This window comes from Chiroxiphia lanceolata, chromosome 12 (assembly GCF_009829145.1).
Source record: "Chiroxiphia lanceolata isolate bChiLan1 chromosome 12, bChiLan1.pri, whole genome shotgun sequence".
Lineage (NCBI taxonomy): Eukaryota > Metazoa > Chordata > Aves > Passeriformes > Pipridae > Chiroxiphia > Chiroxiphia lanceolata.
In genome coordinates, this window is record NC_045648.1 from 14,342,419 (window position 1) to 14,360,132 (window position 17,714).

A 17,714-nucleotide genomic window follows, 5' to 3' on the forward strand; every position below is an offset into this window, starting at 1 on the left:
CAAAAATCTCAGCTGCACAACATCAGATATCTGCCAAAACTTTCAGCTCCCTGCTGACAGTGGCAATGAGGATATTTCAATACACAATTCTTCAATTGTGAAAATTAAAAAAGGGAATAATCTCCATTTATAGCAATTTAACAAAGGAATATTGCGCAGACTGGATTAGCTACTCAAGTGTAAATGAAAGTCCTCCCTTTTTATAAAGGCTGTGAAGCAAAAACATCAGAGAATTTCCAGATTTAAAGCACTAGATCACCTTGCTGCAGAGGTTAATATGACAAACGTGTATGGGACCATGACTGTGAATAACACCCTGTCTGTATGCTTGGTTATAAAGTTTTTTCTGCTTTCTTGTTGACTATGAATCTGTGGGTCCAAATGTTGTTTTTTTATAAAAAATATCACACCTTAGGCTGCTTCTGTAAGATTGAAAAGTGCAATTTGATATAGCTGCATTAATTCACTTCACTTTGTATGAAGGATGCGCCCTAAAATGGGGGGGGGAGGAAGAAAAAGACGTTACACAAACACGTTTTTCAGAAAAATATGGAAGTGCTGACTTACAATCAGCATCTGCGAAAATAATGTTTGGGCTTTTCCCACCCAGCTCCAGTGTAACTCTCTTCAAATTACTCCTTCCAGCTGCTTCTTGGATCAGCTTCCCAACCTGAAAGGAAATGGAGACACATTTTACAGGGAACGTAGTCATAGAGTTCACTTTAACAGCCAAGACTGGCTATCACCAGAGCAGAGCTTTAACCAGTCCAGCAGGTTCTTCCATCCAAACACATTCATCAGCTTTCCCTTTTTTCCCCTAGAAACTGAGAGGGAATAAGGCACAGCACAAGTGTGTGTACCCTTCACCCGTTTGTATCTATGCTAAAATGGCTTGGGGCTTTCTTTTAGGGGGCTTTAGGAGGGTTAAATGAAAAATTTGAAATTGGTGCAATTAGAATTTCTTCCATCCAAGCCACTGACAGGTTCACAAGGTTTAATATGTCGAGTTGTGATGAAATCATCATCCTCCCCTGCAGGATTAACAGCACATAACAAAATACCAAGTAGGGCAAGAAGTTACAAAAGCACCATCCCAGATCTGACCTGCAGCTGCACCAGAGATAATCTTAATATGGGTTGAGGAGGTCAAAAGCACCTCCAAAATGTCTTTGTAGATTGTGGGGTCAGCCGGAGCAGAATGCAGCCCCCTGGCTGGAGCAGCCACAACCACAGATCTCACCAATGAACATGAGAGTAGATTAAATGGAGTAGCAATCTGACAGCTACGTGTTTGACGTGTTTCCACATCAGTACAGTCGGGCAGGCAGCTGTGCTCCCTGGAAATTCTTCTCTCCCTGGATCAACAAACCCAAAACAGGTTAGAGTTTATGCTGGTGTACTGTAACTGTGCCTATTTTGCAGCTAAGGAAGTAATCACAGGTAGATTTAGACTCCTACATGTTAAAACATGGGATTAAAAGTACCTATGGAATATTGAGAAGCCTGAGAACCTTGATAAGTGCTTTCTTTTGACTGGGATGTGTTCTAATGTCACACAGAGAATTAGATGTGAAGTGAGATGGGAATGAGTCCAGAGGTGGATTTTTTCTCTAGTTTCTCTATCTGTTTTCTATTTCTAAGGTTATGTGAGTGAGATTTCCTGCAGCAAGGGGTTAATGGATGAGAAGCTGAACCTCTCAGAGAATTGAAGGCAGTCTGCTAGAGAAAGTTAAGTCAGCACTGGAGTAATCAGAAGGCAAATGAAACAGAAACCAGGGCCCCCAAAGAAAAAAAAACAAAGCAAAAACCCCACAGGATAATGAAGGAGTTGTCAACCATTTCATGTACTTTTGTGATTAACTGTTTATCTGGTGATACCACAGTTGAGTGTGACTGAGGTTATTTCTTTCTTTTTTTTTTTTATTTTAAGAAAAGCTATTTTTCTTTATCCAAGTATTGATGGAATGGAGTGTTGACATTATCATGAAATTCCTTGCATATCCCCTTAATTGGAGCTGATTTTATTGCTATGTTTGACTGACAGCCAGAAGTGAACCTGAAAAAGAAGGACCCTTTCTGCCTTCCACCCCCACCTCATACATCGAGCACGTCATCTGGAAATTCCAGCCTCTCAAACTGTGCTGAAAACTTACACTGCAAAGCAGAGTTCTGTGTTTATAGCCAGTGCCAGCCAATACCATTCACACCCTCACCGCCTTGAACCTCCCTCTCTCAAAGAACAACAACCACCCATTTCCCCTCAAAAATTCTCAGGGAAGCCAGAGAGCAAAGTGTGCAGCCCTCATCTCTCTGCCTTCCATTCTGCTTTAATGTCAAAACAGTTTTGTACATGTAAGTAAAGATTTCTAAAGGATTCTATGCAAATAAGTGATAGGCAAATAGGCAAGTCCAAATACAGTGTATATGGCAAATATTAAAGCCCAAAGGGCTTGGAGACAAAGGTGTTATTTTGGAAAAGTATTGTCCAGAGTATTTTTAATACAGACAAGTTGTTGTCAAGTTTCCAAGTACGAATTTAATAGAAAGCTTGACTCTGTCCTTCCCGCTAGAAATCAGTGTAAGCATTTTTGCTCACTGTGCTCCCATTGTGCCCTGTGCTCTTACACATTGAGAAAAGTCTTAGGGAAAGCACCAGCGCTGTGGTTATTTAGTGACAAAGGCGGCCTTTTGTGGCCGACCCTCTCTTTATGGAGAGAGACAGCATGAAAGGGATAAGTGATAGTGTTGCAATCTGCATGGCCTTTCAGTACACGCTTCCTGCGGTGTCTCTCAGCTCTATCCCCGAGCTCCCAATAGGCAGAACAGCCTTGCAAGGGAACGCTGGAAAAGAGGACTCCCCCACAGATAATGGAGCTGTGCGATTATTCAGCAGGAATGTTGGCAGAGAAAGCCCTGACTCCCCATCCTTGTTTTGAATAGGCTTCAAGATTGATATCAGGAGTATCCCTGGATAGCTTGTGAAGTACCATAACCTTGTAAGCTGCACGGAGGGTGAGGCAGATGTAATTTGGCTTGTTTCAAAGAAAACAATTTGTTATGCAGAACAACAACAACAACAAAGATTAAAGAAGCATTTCGAGGCACCCCTGTGCAAGAAAAGCTATCTGAAGAATAGTCCTGTAAGGGTCTCTTTCTGGGATTGTGAAGGGTATGATGTTAGGCACTGAGAGTGTATCATGATCTAATACATTTGATTGTTGTTTGTTTATGCCTCCTGTATTTGGAAATTTAATGTCTCTTTCAAGGAGAAGCTTAAGCAGTCACATTTTAAATACTTTGTACAGAAATGAAAAAAAAATTGTTGCTTTTCATGTTCTCTTAATTTTCTATTTTCTGCACACGTGGGTTTGCCTGTTACTGTTAAAGCACTAGAAGTCTCATGAGTCAACAGCAAACCTCCAAGGTTCGTGGTACTTCCCCTACAGCTCTGTCATTCAGAATGTCTCAGTTCTCCTCTGAACCTTCTTTTCATCACAGATACACAGTAAATCACTAGGGAACACCTGAATGTAGGGGAACAGCAGTCTAGCTGAACAGCAGGGAATTTTCTTGCACACTATGACAGACCAGACAGTCAAGGTAACACAGGGAACTCTGCAGATTAAGATTCCATGGACAGTGCAAAATTTGACAAAGGAGACATACATCATCAGTTTTAAATAATAGCTTCAGTGCCTTTCTTGGGATATTGAGAGCATATCTGAAGAACAGAAATTGCTGTAAGTTACAAGAGATGGATTAAGTTTTGGGGAGATGGTATGACCAGACAGAAATTTTTTGTGTTTTCTGAAAGTACAGTTTTCTCTCTACAGCTATTGAGGCATTTGATGTCAGTGTTTTGGCAAAACCTTCAAACCCATACTGCTGTCCCATTTTTTATAAATTCCAGATTATGTGCATAGTCTTTTTGAGAAACATTTTAGAACCTCATGGCATGTTCAGGGTGTGTCTCCAGCAAGGACAAGCAAATTTGAAATACCAGCAGCTTTATCTGACTGTGCAATGCCCTGTGTGAGGACCAGCCCTACAAAGAGTGTAGTGAATAGTGCAGCACAAGTGAAAAGGCAATCCCAATCAGAAATTCCCAGAGAGAATCCTAAACTACAAATGGTTCATTTGTTCTTTGGATTAAATCCTGGCCCCATGGAAGTCCGTGACTAAACTCTTGTTAATGTTGATGGGGCTGATAGGCTGTTTGTATTGATTTTAAGAAGGTGAACCCTTTTGGCATGTATCTTTCATGGGCAAAGAGGCACAACAATTGCCCAACGACAGCTCCCTAAATGCTACCAAAAACACAAAGAAAGGAAAAGGGTAATAACTGCTTCTCATTCAGGAAGCACAAGTTGTCCAAGTTAGGATCAAAAAGATTCTACAGAAGCAGGAATGAGTGCTAATGTAGCCTTCCTAAATCGTTACATGGAGCATGTGTGTAGCATCCTAAGCTCACAGACTTCTCAGGATGGGTCAAGTCACCTTTAGGATTCTTATTGCTAAGGTAGAAAATGCCAGGATGCAACTCTTCATGATGCCTAAAACCAGCAAGAGATTGTGTGATCCAGGAGAGCTGACACAACTCACTGCTCATGCAGAAGGTAGACATTCTGTCTACATCATGCATTGTGACATTCATCTCACTTCAGAAATGAAAGGAGAATCCTGCTGAGTAAATTAGAATCAGTGGTAATACAGCTGTTAGCTACAAACATTTGTTTGGCATGAATCAATCTTGACTCTCCCGTAGTTTGCTTTGATGGTCTCTCTAGTATCTTGTTGACTAATGATGAGATCATGGTTTGTTAATCTAAGTGCATAAAGAAAACATTCTGCCAAGCAAAATGCAGACTCTTTTGCTGGGGTTTATTGCAGTTGTTTATAGACCTTTTGTTTACACAGGCATCCAAACCAATTTGTTGGATATTTATTTGGGTTACTCTGCAGAACTGCCTGAACACAGACTTGAATCCCATCTTAAATCTGTCTGCATTTTAATGGGTTGTAGTTTGAACAAAGTGGAAACCAGCCACTTAAGATGCATTTCTTGTTGGCCAGAGCTTCAAATGTTTTGTGTGCTATCTATAATTCTCATCTTGAGAGTGTTTAACAACTGGAGGGAGTTGTAAGCCACTCTGATTTGGAGGTTACACATTTGGTTTTGAACAGAAGTTATTAGAACTCATTAAACTTTTGCAACAATCAAAATAGAATTTTTAATCCAAGCAGTGCTTTAAATGCACATTAAAAAAAATTTATAACTCCTTGGTCTCCATAATCATCTCTAATTTTAGACCCAGAACATACTGCATCCAACTACTCCCTGTGCACCAGGAACTTATGTTCCCACACACAGTTCCAGTTCAGATGGAGCACACAGGTACAGACATGGGCAGACAGCTCAGAGCAGTCAAAATGACTGTGTTTGCAAAGCCTTGACTGAGCTCACAGATTTGAATGGAAATAAAGGCAAATCAAGAGTAAAGCAGCTTCTGATGGCTGCTTTTGCTATTTGAAGGCCTCTCACCTTTTCTGCATAACAAAAGTTCTTTCAGAGAATAAGAAGGTAATGTGAAGAACTTCTCTGCACTTCTGATATGTGTAAAAATTGTCCCCTCATCAGAACTTTTTCTCAGTAATACACAGGGCCCACTGTTCCTTTCGCTGGGGAAGGGACTCGTATAATGTCTCCTGAGCTCTGCAGCCCAACAGCAGTCACCAACATTTCCCCTCAATGTCTGGGTGAGTCAGACATCCTGAGTTTAGATCTGTTCTTAAACTCAGAAATTATAAACAACTGAGTTTATTTTAATTAAATCGTTGCTACTAAGTTTTTTAGAGGAACTCAAATAGACAAGAATGCGTGGAACAGTGAAGAAGCCGAGGCAGAGAGAGGCAGTGTAAAAGGAAAAGGCACTTATAGTGCACAAGAGGGATAGTGTGGGAGAGAGCTGAACTTTACAGAACCAGTCCCATGGTCCTGGTGAGTGAGAGTTTCACCCTACAGCTTGGGACCAGAAAGATCAAGGAGAAATTCAGTCAGATGTAATGAGAGATGTAAATTGATTATGGGCTTTCAAGGGAAGGTAGGAAAGGGATAGGAGTGACTGTTGACATGGTCATATTAGCTGGAAGAAAGTTCAGTTATGGCAGTTTAAGTTTCATCTGATTGTGGAAGATGAGGAAAAAATGTGCTTGTGAAGCCTGAGAGGAGATTGTCCTAATTAAGGGGGATCATGGATTAGCCCTGGTTCACTAAAACCAACACAGGAAAAATAAACATTTTTGTTAAAATGCCTGAACCAAACAGGCTGCTGAAGAGTGAGAACCAAAGCAAGCAGAGAAGCCAAGAAAGCTACTGGACTCTAAGAAGGCACAGTATTTTTAGGCCTGCTTTCATACTTAGTATGATTTTATTTCTTTCAGTATGACAGTTGGCAGAGTGAGGTCCAGAGCCTGCCAGGTGTTTGTAGAACCCTTCCTAGTGAGCGGTGGAGTTTTGAGAGCCATGCACTAGGGGCTGGGAGAGGAGGTGATCCATGGGAGAAGGCATGAAAAAGCAAGAAGAAGGCAGGCCAAGGGATGAAAGAGTTGGCAGACTACTCTTTTAGCGTGGGTAAGCTAACCATAAAATGAGGGGACAGCAGGAAAGAGGGAGAGAGTGAAATCAAATAGTAATAGAGCTCTTTATGATTTTTCACATATTATTTGTGGGGGAGAGTGTGGAAATAAATAGTAGTATTTTTAAAAAAAAATTCAGAGCACTAGAGAATCTAAAAACCAGAGAAAAGAGTGCACACTGGACAGCTCATAAATTAGAAATCAGAAGCATAAGTTAGAAGTCATTTATGTGTTGTCATTGCATAGGCATGGGCTTGAAGCCTCCTGATAGGAGTTTCAAGAGGTACTAGACTAATGTACAGGTGACGAGGCCATTGGTGCTATTAAATACAATTGTCCATATGCACCTTTGGGCTCAAGAAGTCTGTGAGTTGTTGATTTGCCAGAAGCTGTGAGGCTACAGCAAGGAAAGGATCACTCTACACATGCTCCCTTCTTCTCTGAGCATCTGTTACTGGTCACATTGCAAGATAAGGTGCTGGGCTGGGTGGCTCTTTGGTGTGGCTGTGTCAGACTTTATTGAGTTAAGGTCATGAACTTGGCCTTTTGGCTCATATTTCTATGAATTGTGTTCTACACATTTTGGAAAACATTAGCATTAAATTTTTTTGTAGGAAGAGCAGCCTGTTTTCTGCCTTTCAAGAATATTGCAGGAAATAGATAATAATAGCCCGGTTTAGTGATTTTTACAGGCAAATGGGGAGTTATCATTAGCCATCGATACATACTTCAAAGGTACAGAACACATATAAAAGAATCTCATAGTGAAAACTTGAGAAAAACCTGTGCTTCGGAATCTGAACTTGGAGATCTTTGCTTTTGTACTGATAGCTTTTATCATTAACTTGCTCAAGTTGGAGTATTAACTGCCTTAACTAGCACCTGGATGGAATGGGGGAACAGAAGTTAATACTGTGGTGTTTATATACCTAATGGCTGTAGGAAATCCACATCACTGGAGTGCACAGTTGACACATCTCGGACAAGCACCAGAGAGACAAAATTTTTCAATTATTATTTCATTAGAAATTGAAATCTGTTTTGGAGAAGTCAGAGACTCTATAGTCCAGCTCATATCAGAGTATTGTGTTTAAAATGTTACAATGTTGACTTGCTGTTGCAAAAATTCAGTGTTACAGGAAATCAGAAACAATATGGAATAGTTTACACTAACTCTGCATTAAAACGTTCCATCTGTTCTTGCTTTAGGTTCTTAGAGAATTGCTTTTTCATCTCTGTAATGCTTTTCACTTCCTATTAGTAAGGCTTTTAAAGGTAGGCACTGAGTTAGTATAAAACCCACAGCTTTTGAGTTTAAACGCCTATTAAAACTAAAGCTGTCTGGAACTACAATAAAAATTTATTTTGGCTACAAGAGACAACTTTGAAACCTAACCCATCTGTATTTTTCCTCCTCCAAACAGTGCAACATCCTGTATAATAGAATATTTATCTTAAACAGAGACCACATATCTTTATGAAAACAATTGTTTCAACTTAATTTATGGGGGGTAATCAGCTCATATTAAAGTTTTCGATATTCCAGGATGCTAACGTTAATTGGTTACAGGAGATGTAATGACTAGAGTAATTCCACAGAATAATCTGAAATCTGATGTAGCCGTTGACTTACAATGTAACCTGTGTGTAGTAGAATCTAAAATTGCCATCAAAAAATCATGTACAGGCATATAGTAATTGCAAAGCACTTGTGTGCAAATTAGGCATATGACTGCAGCTGCATTTTACTGGTAATTTAGGCTTGTGTGCAACTTCCAAACTCAAATACAGTATAATTCCCCCAGAATAATTTATTTGAAATAATTGAGCTGGTCTCTGCAATCCCTGGGTCCACCAGGGAGATACCCACACATATCTAGTAGGACTGCTTGGTCAGTGAATTTATCTGCTCAAATCAAAACCCAAATTGCCTCACTGTGAAGAGCAGCATCCCTGGGACGTATAAAGCCTTCCACAGCCACGAGTGGGAGTCAAACATATCAAAGAGAGACTGGATCCCTGGAGTTTAGCTCCCTCCATACAATAGTTTGTCAGATTTTGAATTGAAAAGGGCTGGGTTTAGCACTCTCTAAATATAACCAGCCCTGAAACTCCCACAGAGATTCCTTTCTGTCTGCCTTCAGACAATGAGATAAGGCCCCTTCTCCTGTGACTTCAGTCTGGAGTACCTCTGTCATCCCCACCCCAGCCCTGATAACAGCCAGCTTTGCACATATTTGAGAGCAAGACGTGATGTGAGTTTTGAGGGTTAGTGTTTCTGTAGATTGCAGCCTTCATCTTCAGAGTGAGCCTCCTCTGTAACATCTGCACCAGAGACCCAGTGCAAGACATTTTGGCATCCAGGACACAACTGACTCCCTTCATCCTCTGGCCAGCTTCTTTCCATCATTTTGGGAACAGATACCTTGGACAATCCCTTTTTCTCCCTGAATTCCTTCCTTTTTAGACCTCCTCCTCATCCTTAATACTCGAATACAGCATCACATTGAAATATCTTTGCACAATTTGCCCCCTTCCTCTCCCCTTTTCCCCAAGTACAGCAAGATACACAAATTATGGCTGTTAAAGCAGCATTTATGTGTGCTGTGATATAAACGGGATGTTCTGCCTACTTGCATGTGATTCACATCCTCATAAGCCCACAGGAAATCCCAGCAATATTTTTCCAGGCATATCTCCTGTGCTGAGGTGCCGAGCACAGCAGGGGCTGGAGGAAAGGAGCCATTTCTGCTTGGGAAGTACTGCAGTACATAAGTTTAGCTGGGAAGGACAGACCACTGTTGTTTAGGTGTAGCTGTTTTACTCAGAGGCAGTAAGAAATGTAGCACAAGAACTGAAGTATTTACTCACATTTTACAGTAATATACGTGTGAATCCTCTTACCTCAGTGGATCCAGTGAAAGCAATTTTATCAATGCCAACATGGGAGGCGATGGCTGCACCAACAATTGGACCAAATCCTGGCAAAATATTGACAACTCCTGGAGGAAAGCCAGCCTGTCAGAATAGGAATGAATGATGTAAGCATGACCCATGGAAACTGATAGAGCACATCAAACCAGGCTGTGCTGGGAGCTCCTTCCCTACAAGGAGAGACAGAGACATGATTGCTGTCAATTATTCTTACCTCCTTGATGAGGGCTCCCATATAGAGAGCGCTAAGTGGTGTTTGTTCTGCTGGTTTAATAACTACTGTATTTCCACAGCAGAGAGCTGGAGCAATCTTCCATGCAAACATCAGCAGGGGGAAGTTCCACTGCAGGGGAAAAAAAAAAAAAAAGTTGATAGATGGAAAAATATTGCCGTGGTGTTTTGTTTTCAAGATGTCAAGCTGCTACCTCACTTATTTCTCAGGCTGATCCTCAGCATAAATCTTTCCCAGCACAAAGCAAGGATTTTTTTTAATTACTGCTATTAAGAAAGCAAAACCAGTGACCTTTCAGTTCTTTCTCTCCTGTTCAAAGAAATAGAACCCCCACCTACAATCTCCATAAAAAATATTCTGTTATCTGTTCATCTTTTTTGGTCACAATTTTTTATTTCACTTACTTGTTTTGCAACTGGGACTTTTAATTCCCCCATGACAAATAGATCCTGCTTCTGATATATTTGGAAGGAACTGTTCGTTCACGTTGAAGCATTTTTGGATGTAAATTTCCTATCCCTGAGTACATCTTAAGATAAAAAATTTATACTCAAAATTATATAATCCTTAATTGATGGAGTTACAATAAAAAGTCCATAAATGTCAATGCTCAGTCAAAACATTTTATTTGCTTGAAGACTTCTTACTGAGCAATTTATATGGAAGATGTTAAGAGAACAGAAAAAAGCAAGTTGAGAAACTCTTTGATGATATAAAATTTTGCATTGTCATTTTATTTCAACTTCATTTAACTGCAGCAGAAAATGTAGTGAATTATGTTGATGCACAAACACATTGTGGATAAAGATAAAAGTAACGAGCCTTTCACATCAAGGCCTGATCCTAACAGGTTAAGTGGAAATGCCAGAGTAATAAAATAAGCGTGTTTGCACAATCACTCTTATAAATGCATACAATAATCCCCTTTGGAAAGAGAATAGAAAATATCAGTCACAAATAGTCAGCCACTGGCCAGAATGTGTTACTGCCTGATGCATATCAGCTGCCACTCTCACAGACATCTCTCTAGCCCCTGGCTAACTTGAAAAAATACACAACTGTCTTTCCTTCACCGAACACCCAATTTTTTACTCCCTCTGTTGTTTATAAACTCTGGAGACAAAGTGATGTTTTAATTCCATCTCCAGTATATAAACCTGGGAGGGGAGCTGTAGGGCCAGCAGTGTGCTAACAGACTGCACTTCTAATGGTATTTAAGGAGAGCTTGGAGGAGTTTTATAGGGCAGTATATAGCCCTGTTTATGCTACAGCACTGCTGAAGAGCACGTTTTGATGGAAGCTGGGATGTGAAAGACGATGAGGAGTTTAGTGCTAGGCTTGCTGTTTAATTTTATTTTTGTAATAATGTATTTGCCGGTGCAATGGCCAGGGGCTGTACCCTGTGACTGGTAGCTGTGGAGGAAGTACATAAGAGATTAGCAGTAGTGTTAGGATAGGTTTGTGTGACAGCCATCTTAAAGTTTTGGAGGACAAAACTGAGGGGAAAAATAAACATGCATGGTAGATGGCTGGGAACCCTGAACAAAGAGTTTTACACATCTGAACTAAACAAATCCTGGGTTTGGCGTGATCTCCAGCCCGTGGCGGAATTTCTTCAGCAGATCTGTCAGTTAAGCTCAACGAGACAAGCCTAAGAGATGTCCAGCAACATTGGGGCTGTCATTTAGCAAACCCTTATCCATATGCCTGGCTGGAAAATGGGGACAGAGCTGTGGAATCTTTCATTCCTAAGGCCCAAGTTAGGAGAGCGTGTAGGTGTTTGCAGGACGGGCATAGTCACAGACTGTCTGAGGCTGAGCGCGTTTCTCTGGGTTTCTGTGGAGTGCTGAACACAATGGCCACCCCTTAACAAAGACATGAAATAGCAACAATATAAATAGGGAAAACGGGCTCAAAATTGTAAAAATAATCTTTTTTGGCTGCTTCTTTTGCAATGGAATTGCTGCATGTTGCTGTTTAGTGGCTTTGTGGTTAACATGAACAAAATAAAAGATCAGCATCAACAAAAATTTCAGAGAATGTCCTGATTAGTCCCCCAGTGCTTTGTCAAGAATAAAAGCATCCACACGATATTTTATTAGCTATATGTGAGCCTCCCATTGAAATTTCTGCCAAAGCTGGTTAACTGGTTCTTCTGAAAAAGTTACCCTCTCAGTGCAATTCCCATGCACTGTTCAGCAAGATTTTATTAAGGGTGTAGATTAGGGTATAGGGGCAGTATTGGGTTTGACAAAATGATGTGTTTCTCTCTCACAACAAATAAAACAAACATTTCATGTCTTTTATTAGCTACACAATGTTAATTGTAATGATATGTCTCCTGGAGTTTCCTTTTCTCCTCCAGCCTTGTAAAAGAAATAGCAGGAAAGAATGGAATTAAAATACATCACATTCTCCCAGGAACTGAGGAGCCTGTTAAATCACAGTAAAAACTAAATAAATAGAAAGACTACCACAGCAAAGCATCAATTTTCCATAAGTTGTGTGAACATCCATAACCACTGACAGCATATTAACACTGTGTTTTGCTTTGCTTGTTTTAATCATGAGAATTCTATGACTTGAGAACTTAACTCCTAATAACAGAGCCTAAACCCTATTAGCATGTTCAAATAAGCATTTGCAGGGAGGCTGTTAAAGATATGTCAACAATATGAGCTCAGCTTTTTTCGTAATGGAAAACACACATAGCTGAGCACCGTGTTTTATGTGTCTTTAAAGAGAGCTGGTTCAAATGAAAATAAATAGAAAGCACTAGTAGAGATACTCACAGGGATGATCTGTCCACACACTCCGATGGGTTCATGTCTTGTAAACGTAAAATAATCTCCATCTGAAGCAGATGAGCATGGTTACTCTCAAGTGCAGTTTGACTTGGCAGAACAAAAAAAAAATTAAAATAGAGGGGGGGAAAAAACTCTAAAGATCAGCCTTTGATGGCAGTAAAAGAAATAAAGAAGTCATGGAAGTGTTTTTTCGTGAGCCAGCATGGGAAACCTAGGTTCAGGAGCAACCTAATTGTTCTTTCTGTAGAACAAAGGGAGCAGGCATCCCATCAGAAAGCAACCTGCTTTGCTCCTTGGGGAAGAGAACAAGCTGCACAGCACAAAAATTTGCAGTAGCGTGGAAGCCACTAAATGGCCTCAGCTCTCTAAGGGTTAGAAAAGTGAAGGAAGAGTCACAAAGGCAATTTCCTGAAAGGCATGACTGGAACACAGCAATACAAATGTGTACATACAACCAGATGTGGGACAACAGAGTGACACACATCCAGGTCATCTGCCACTGGGGACACAGGCAGTTTGAAGTGATGGAATGATACACCACAACCTGTAGATGTGGAATGAAGGGGACAAGTTTGTGACTTGTGTCACTGCAGAAGACAACATTAGTGAGTATATAGGGGTCATCACACAGCCGTGCTTTCACAGCTAACTTGTACAAGGCCTGTGCCAGAAATGGCCTGGAGCTCAGTAGGCAGCCAATTTAAGTTGACAGGACAAAGCTGTAAACCACTAGAAAACAAGACAACAGAGAATGAGAAGTTTTCACAAACCTTTTGGGCAAGGTAGAGGTGAATAAATGAAGGGATGAGTATGAAGGGACCTAGTCACTGGAAACTTGGAAAATACGAGCTTTTCTTGATGAACTTTTGACAGAAATAGGAATATGGACTAAGGTCCTAACAACAAAGGTGCAGGAAAAGCAGACTGCATAGTCACAAACAGGAGATATGGATGGCATGAGGCTGTAGGGAATTACTTAATTAACTCTCTGATCTGGTAACTATTTTTTAAGGTCCTGATGAACAAAACTGGCAAAAAAACTCCAGGGGAGAGAGGTATCACTAGTTAAAGTGAGTGCTACGTGAGACTGGCAGTCCTTAACAACTGTTGAGCTCAGGGCAGCCTGAGTCAGGTCAAGGAATAAACAGATTTGTGATTTGGGGTCAGGCCTGTGGTCTGTGGGAGCCACTCACATGGCCCCTGCTCCGAGCAGCCCATTCAGCAGAGCCCATTCAGCAGAGCCCATTCAGCAGAGCCATGTGACTGCCAAGTGACTGCCATGGGGGCTGATGGAAGTTCGGGCTCTTTCACAAACTGCACGTGGTCTGGGAGCACATGCTGAGGTTACACAGGCTGAGATACCATGTAGGTTTGTTCCCAATTGACACAGAGCAAGAAGACAACCTGCTCTGTGTGAGGACTGGTTAAGGTACCAGTTAAGGTACGGTCTAACCAGTAGCTTTGTTAGTGTGCTTGGCCTTCATCTGTGCAAAGTAGATATACAGCACTTTTGTACCTAAATTGAATTTTGTAGCTGTATAAAGTAGCTCTGAATTTAGGTCAGATGTTTTTCAGTGAGGCTATAGCTGAGACAAGGGCTATGCTAAAGGCACGAGCTGAATGTGCCCCTTGGCCTGCAGTGCTTGGTCATCTAGAAAAACTGGAGTCTCTTAACTTGAAAAATCAAGTATGTGAGAATGATGAGAAGGTTGCAAAGGCTTAATGGCAGGAGATGATTTACCAGGATAAGAAAGGGTCAGACAGCGGAAGGGAGTAAGAGGAGCAGGAGAGATTACAGGGCTTTTGCTCCCATTGTTCTGTCCAAGGCAGGGGTCTGTGCTTTTCCTCCCGGGGTGTGAAGTGTCAGGCAGCCACGGCCTCTGCCCCATTCAGTCCAGAGCTGGAGCCACCCTTGTTCAGTATTGGGGAAGGACCTAACTTCACAATGGAGAGTGTGTTTTGGGAACCTGCTGCAATGTCCTCCACCATACATCTGGTAACAATAAACAGGTTAATCTATAAAGTTTCTTGGGTTTAAGAAAAGACTTCAACTTGAATTTGATTAGAAATAACTTATTTTCAGGTCTGCTTATTTCTATCCATATACTTTACGGGATTTGCTCAGCAGAAATCTGAGCTAATGCGTCAGCTGGGGGCCAGATACAGAATAATTATGAGAAAGGTAACAATAATCTGCATCCAAGACAAAGGACAGAGCAGAGGAAGTAAAGGAGGGAGGGAAAGAGAGAAAAGAGATTCATGTCAGGAAAAGGTGGAAAAAACCAGTTTTCAGTTGGTTTGCTCTGCATTGACAAAACATTGTTGCACCATTTTGATCTCCAGATCAACTTCCCAGTGGAGATGAGAATATCTGTGTCACAGATTGAGATGATCAGTTTGGTTTTCCGTGTTATCTTTCACAGATGATAGCAGTGGTCCACAGACCATAGGAAGATTCATCAGCCCAGACAGAAGTGAAGTCGAAATACAGAGAAGTACATACAAGCAAAAGCTCAAGAGGCATACAGAGGAGTCAGCTAAAAATACCAGCTGGTACTGGGTAGTACTGAGAGGTGGGTTCTCAGCCAGAAGGGTGGTGGCAACACAACAGTAACACAGTTACGTTAGCACTGTCTGACTTTAGATTGTCACCGCATAATCATTGCCACTTGTCTGCGTGCTTCATAACACAAGTTATAGATAACCTGGACCTGCTTGCCAGCTCAGGCAAACGGTGGTTAATCCTTCCCAACGTGGGCAGAACGTTCTTTCCACGGAGCAGCACCTCCCATGCAGAGCTGCTCTCCCTGCTGTCTTCCACTAGACTCCAGACAGCTGCCCTTTTTGACACCTACTTCCAAAGTTCATCATCCGCAGACATACTGTCAAGATGGGATTTTTGAGGCTGCTTTCTAACAATATCTTTGGGAACATATGTGACTTCAAGTTATTCAGGAGCCTCGGATATCTCTGGACAGGCCAAAGATGGATCCAAGAGCCACGTTGTCCACAAGCCGTTACCATGGTGAAATAACTCAAGAATTAAGTGAATCCCTTATTCTAAACAGTGAGCATAGAAAGCTCCCTTGTGCTTAGAAATTACATAGGAAACTTTAAAAATGTTTTAGAGTTTTAAGATTAGTTTATACAAGTCATGCTAATCACACTTATTCTAAGATACTACGGCTGATGGTTGTTACTCTTACCCTTTACTAGCTGGCCTCCAGAAGAACATTGCCTGAAAGGAATCTGACACTGATCCCACACACAATCTAAAATTTTGTGTTAAAAGGGTTTTTTAATATTCTCAGCTGATGTAAACTGACATTCTTCAGTCCTCACTAATATTAATAGAGCAAGATCAATTTGCAGCTGCTTAGCACCTGGCCCAAAGACTTTAATTTTTTAATCAGAAAGCAAGCCTCATTTATCCAGGGATCTCACTTTGGGACAGCAATATCTTCCACAGATGTGTTTGCTCAGATTTCCATCAGGAGTCTCCATCCTGGATATTTTATTTGCATAACAACCATCATACAGTCCCATGCCTCATGGAGCAGGACACAGCAAACAAGTTGGTGAGGAGAGCTGAGCTGGTTCTTTGAACTGTATCATATCATATATTGATTTAAAGATACATTTCTGCTTGCATTCAGTTTATTAGTTTAACAGTTTCTAGTCCAGCCTCATTCTGTTTTAATTTAAATCATCAAGGCTTTACGCATGGGAGCAAGCAAAGGGCAGTCTGAAGGTTTTGTAGCTCTGGGACCAAAAGGAATGTGACTGTAAAACGCACTGTTCTTCTTCTACTTGTCTATCACTTGCCTATTTTTATTTTAGAGGAAAAGAAAACCTCAGCAGAAACAGATGAAAGACTGAGAGGTTTCAGATTTATTAGCACACTGAACAGAAAAAGGAGATTTAATAGTGTTTTTATTTTGTTTTTGTTGTCTTGGTTGTTTACCTTTGATGAGCTGATGGTAAGTGAACTTAAAGAGCACTGGCTTTGTTCTAAAATAGCTTTATGAGAATGGCAAATTTATGGTGTGAAACTAGATGGATAAGGAGGAGTGTTAAAACAAGAGGAAGAACTAATTGATATCCTGAAAATCTGTGAATGGACTTATGATTCTACACTGCTGATAACTGTGTTAGCACAGAGTTTGCATTGCTGAAAATGTGCCTTCCTTTTGCCCAGCATAGCCCTCCTCACTGAAAAAAAATAATCAATTTTTATCCTATACAGTAATTGAAAAGAATAAGCAGAGGATATTTATTCTCCTTAACCTGGTAATGGCTTTTGGTGACTGACCTAATTTCTGTGTACCTGCAGGGCTAAGGAGGGAGAAGGAGGCATTCAGTGACCAGGGAGTAAGAGATTAGGGGACAGGAAATTTGCTGAATATACGAATTTATGGTGTGGTCTGCACTTTTGTATGATTAAATGTGAAGTGCAAGCAGCAAAAATGGGATTTACGAATCTCAGCCTAAATGACTGTGGAAATCTTTGAGTCCTTGCGGGAGAGTCTACACCTGAAATAATAATATTGTCATTTCTTTGGTGAAAATAAACTAGTGCTGATAAACACACTGCAGTTTTAATAAGGTGAAACATCACAATGAGTAACACTGCAATAAGAGTTACATGATTTGTTTTCCTTCTGAAAATTTTGGGGGCACATTTTCAATTTATCTGCTTGTCTGTCTGTGATAGTTTCGTGCTTTGCTGTGCAGAGGCAAACGAGTGCACTGTAGACATCGTGTTACACAGTGTAACACCAGGGAAATATGTGGGCAACCCCAAAATCCATTTACCTGGGAGTGTGACTGACATGCTTGTGCAATGAACAGTGTGCACCATGAAACCAAAAAGAGCCCACAGAATGAATGTTCGTTTTCCTTAATATTTTTCAAAAAAATTATTTTATGCAGGTGAAAGATGAGTACCTTTATCTTAATGAATGCACCTACAGAAAATCATTCTTTGCTTTTTTGCCACGTTGCATAATTGTAGCACTTGGTATATCTAGTCCAGACTGCAAATGAATATGTTTGCATCAGAAAATGCAGCTTGTATTTGTTAAACAGCTGGGAGGGAGGGGCAG

At 40.8% G+C, this 17,714-nt stretch overlaps 1 protein-coding gene and 1 long non-coding RNA gene across 5 annotated transcripts in view; one reads left to right on the top strand and one right to left on the bottom strand.

Annotated features, from left to right (window-relative positions):
• The window catches only part of LOC116792690, a 123,165-nt gene that overhangs the window by 81,124 nt on the left and 24,327 nt on the right, over window positions 1-17,714 (top strand). For both annotated transcript variants that reach the window (XR_004359230.1, XR_004359231.1), the window contains exon 4: window positions 15,033-15,182. This is a non-coding gene — a long non-coding RNA (uncharacterized LOC116792690). The remainder of the gene's footprint in view (window positions 1-15,032; window positions 15,183-17,714) is intronic.
• ALDH1A2 (aldehyde dehydrogenase 1 family member A2) overlaps window positions 1-17,714 on the bottom strand; it is a 55,790-nt gene that overhangs the window by 9,186 nt on the left and 28,890 nt on the right. For all 3 annotated transcript variants that reach the window (XM_032699858.1, XM_032699856.1, XM_032699857.1), the window contains exons 5-8: window positions 12,595-12,656; window positions 9,785-9,913; window positions 9,541-9,654; window positions 568-670 (exon numbers count right to left, since the gene is read on the bottom strand). In XM_032699858.1, coding sequence (XP_032555749.1) covers window positions 568-670; window positions 9,541-9,654; window positions 9,785-9,913; window positions 12,595-12,656 — 408 coding nt within the window. The remainder of the gene's footprint in view (window positions 1-567; window positions 671-9,540; window positions 9,655-9,784; window positions 9,914-12,594; window positions 12,657-17,714) is intronic.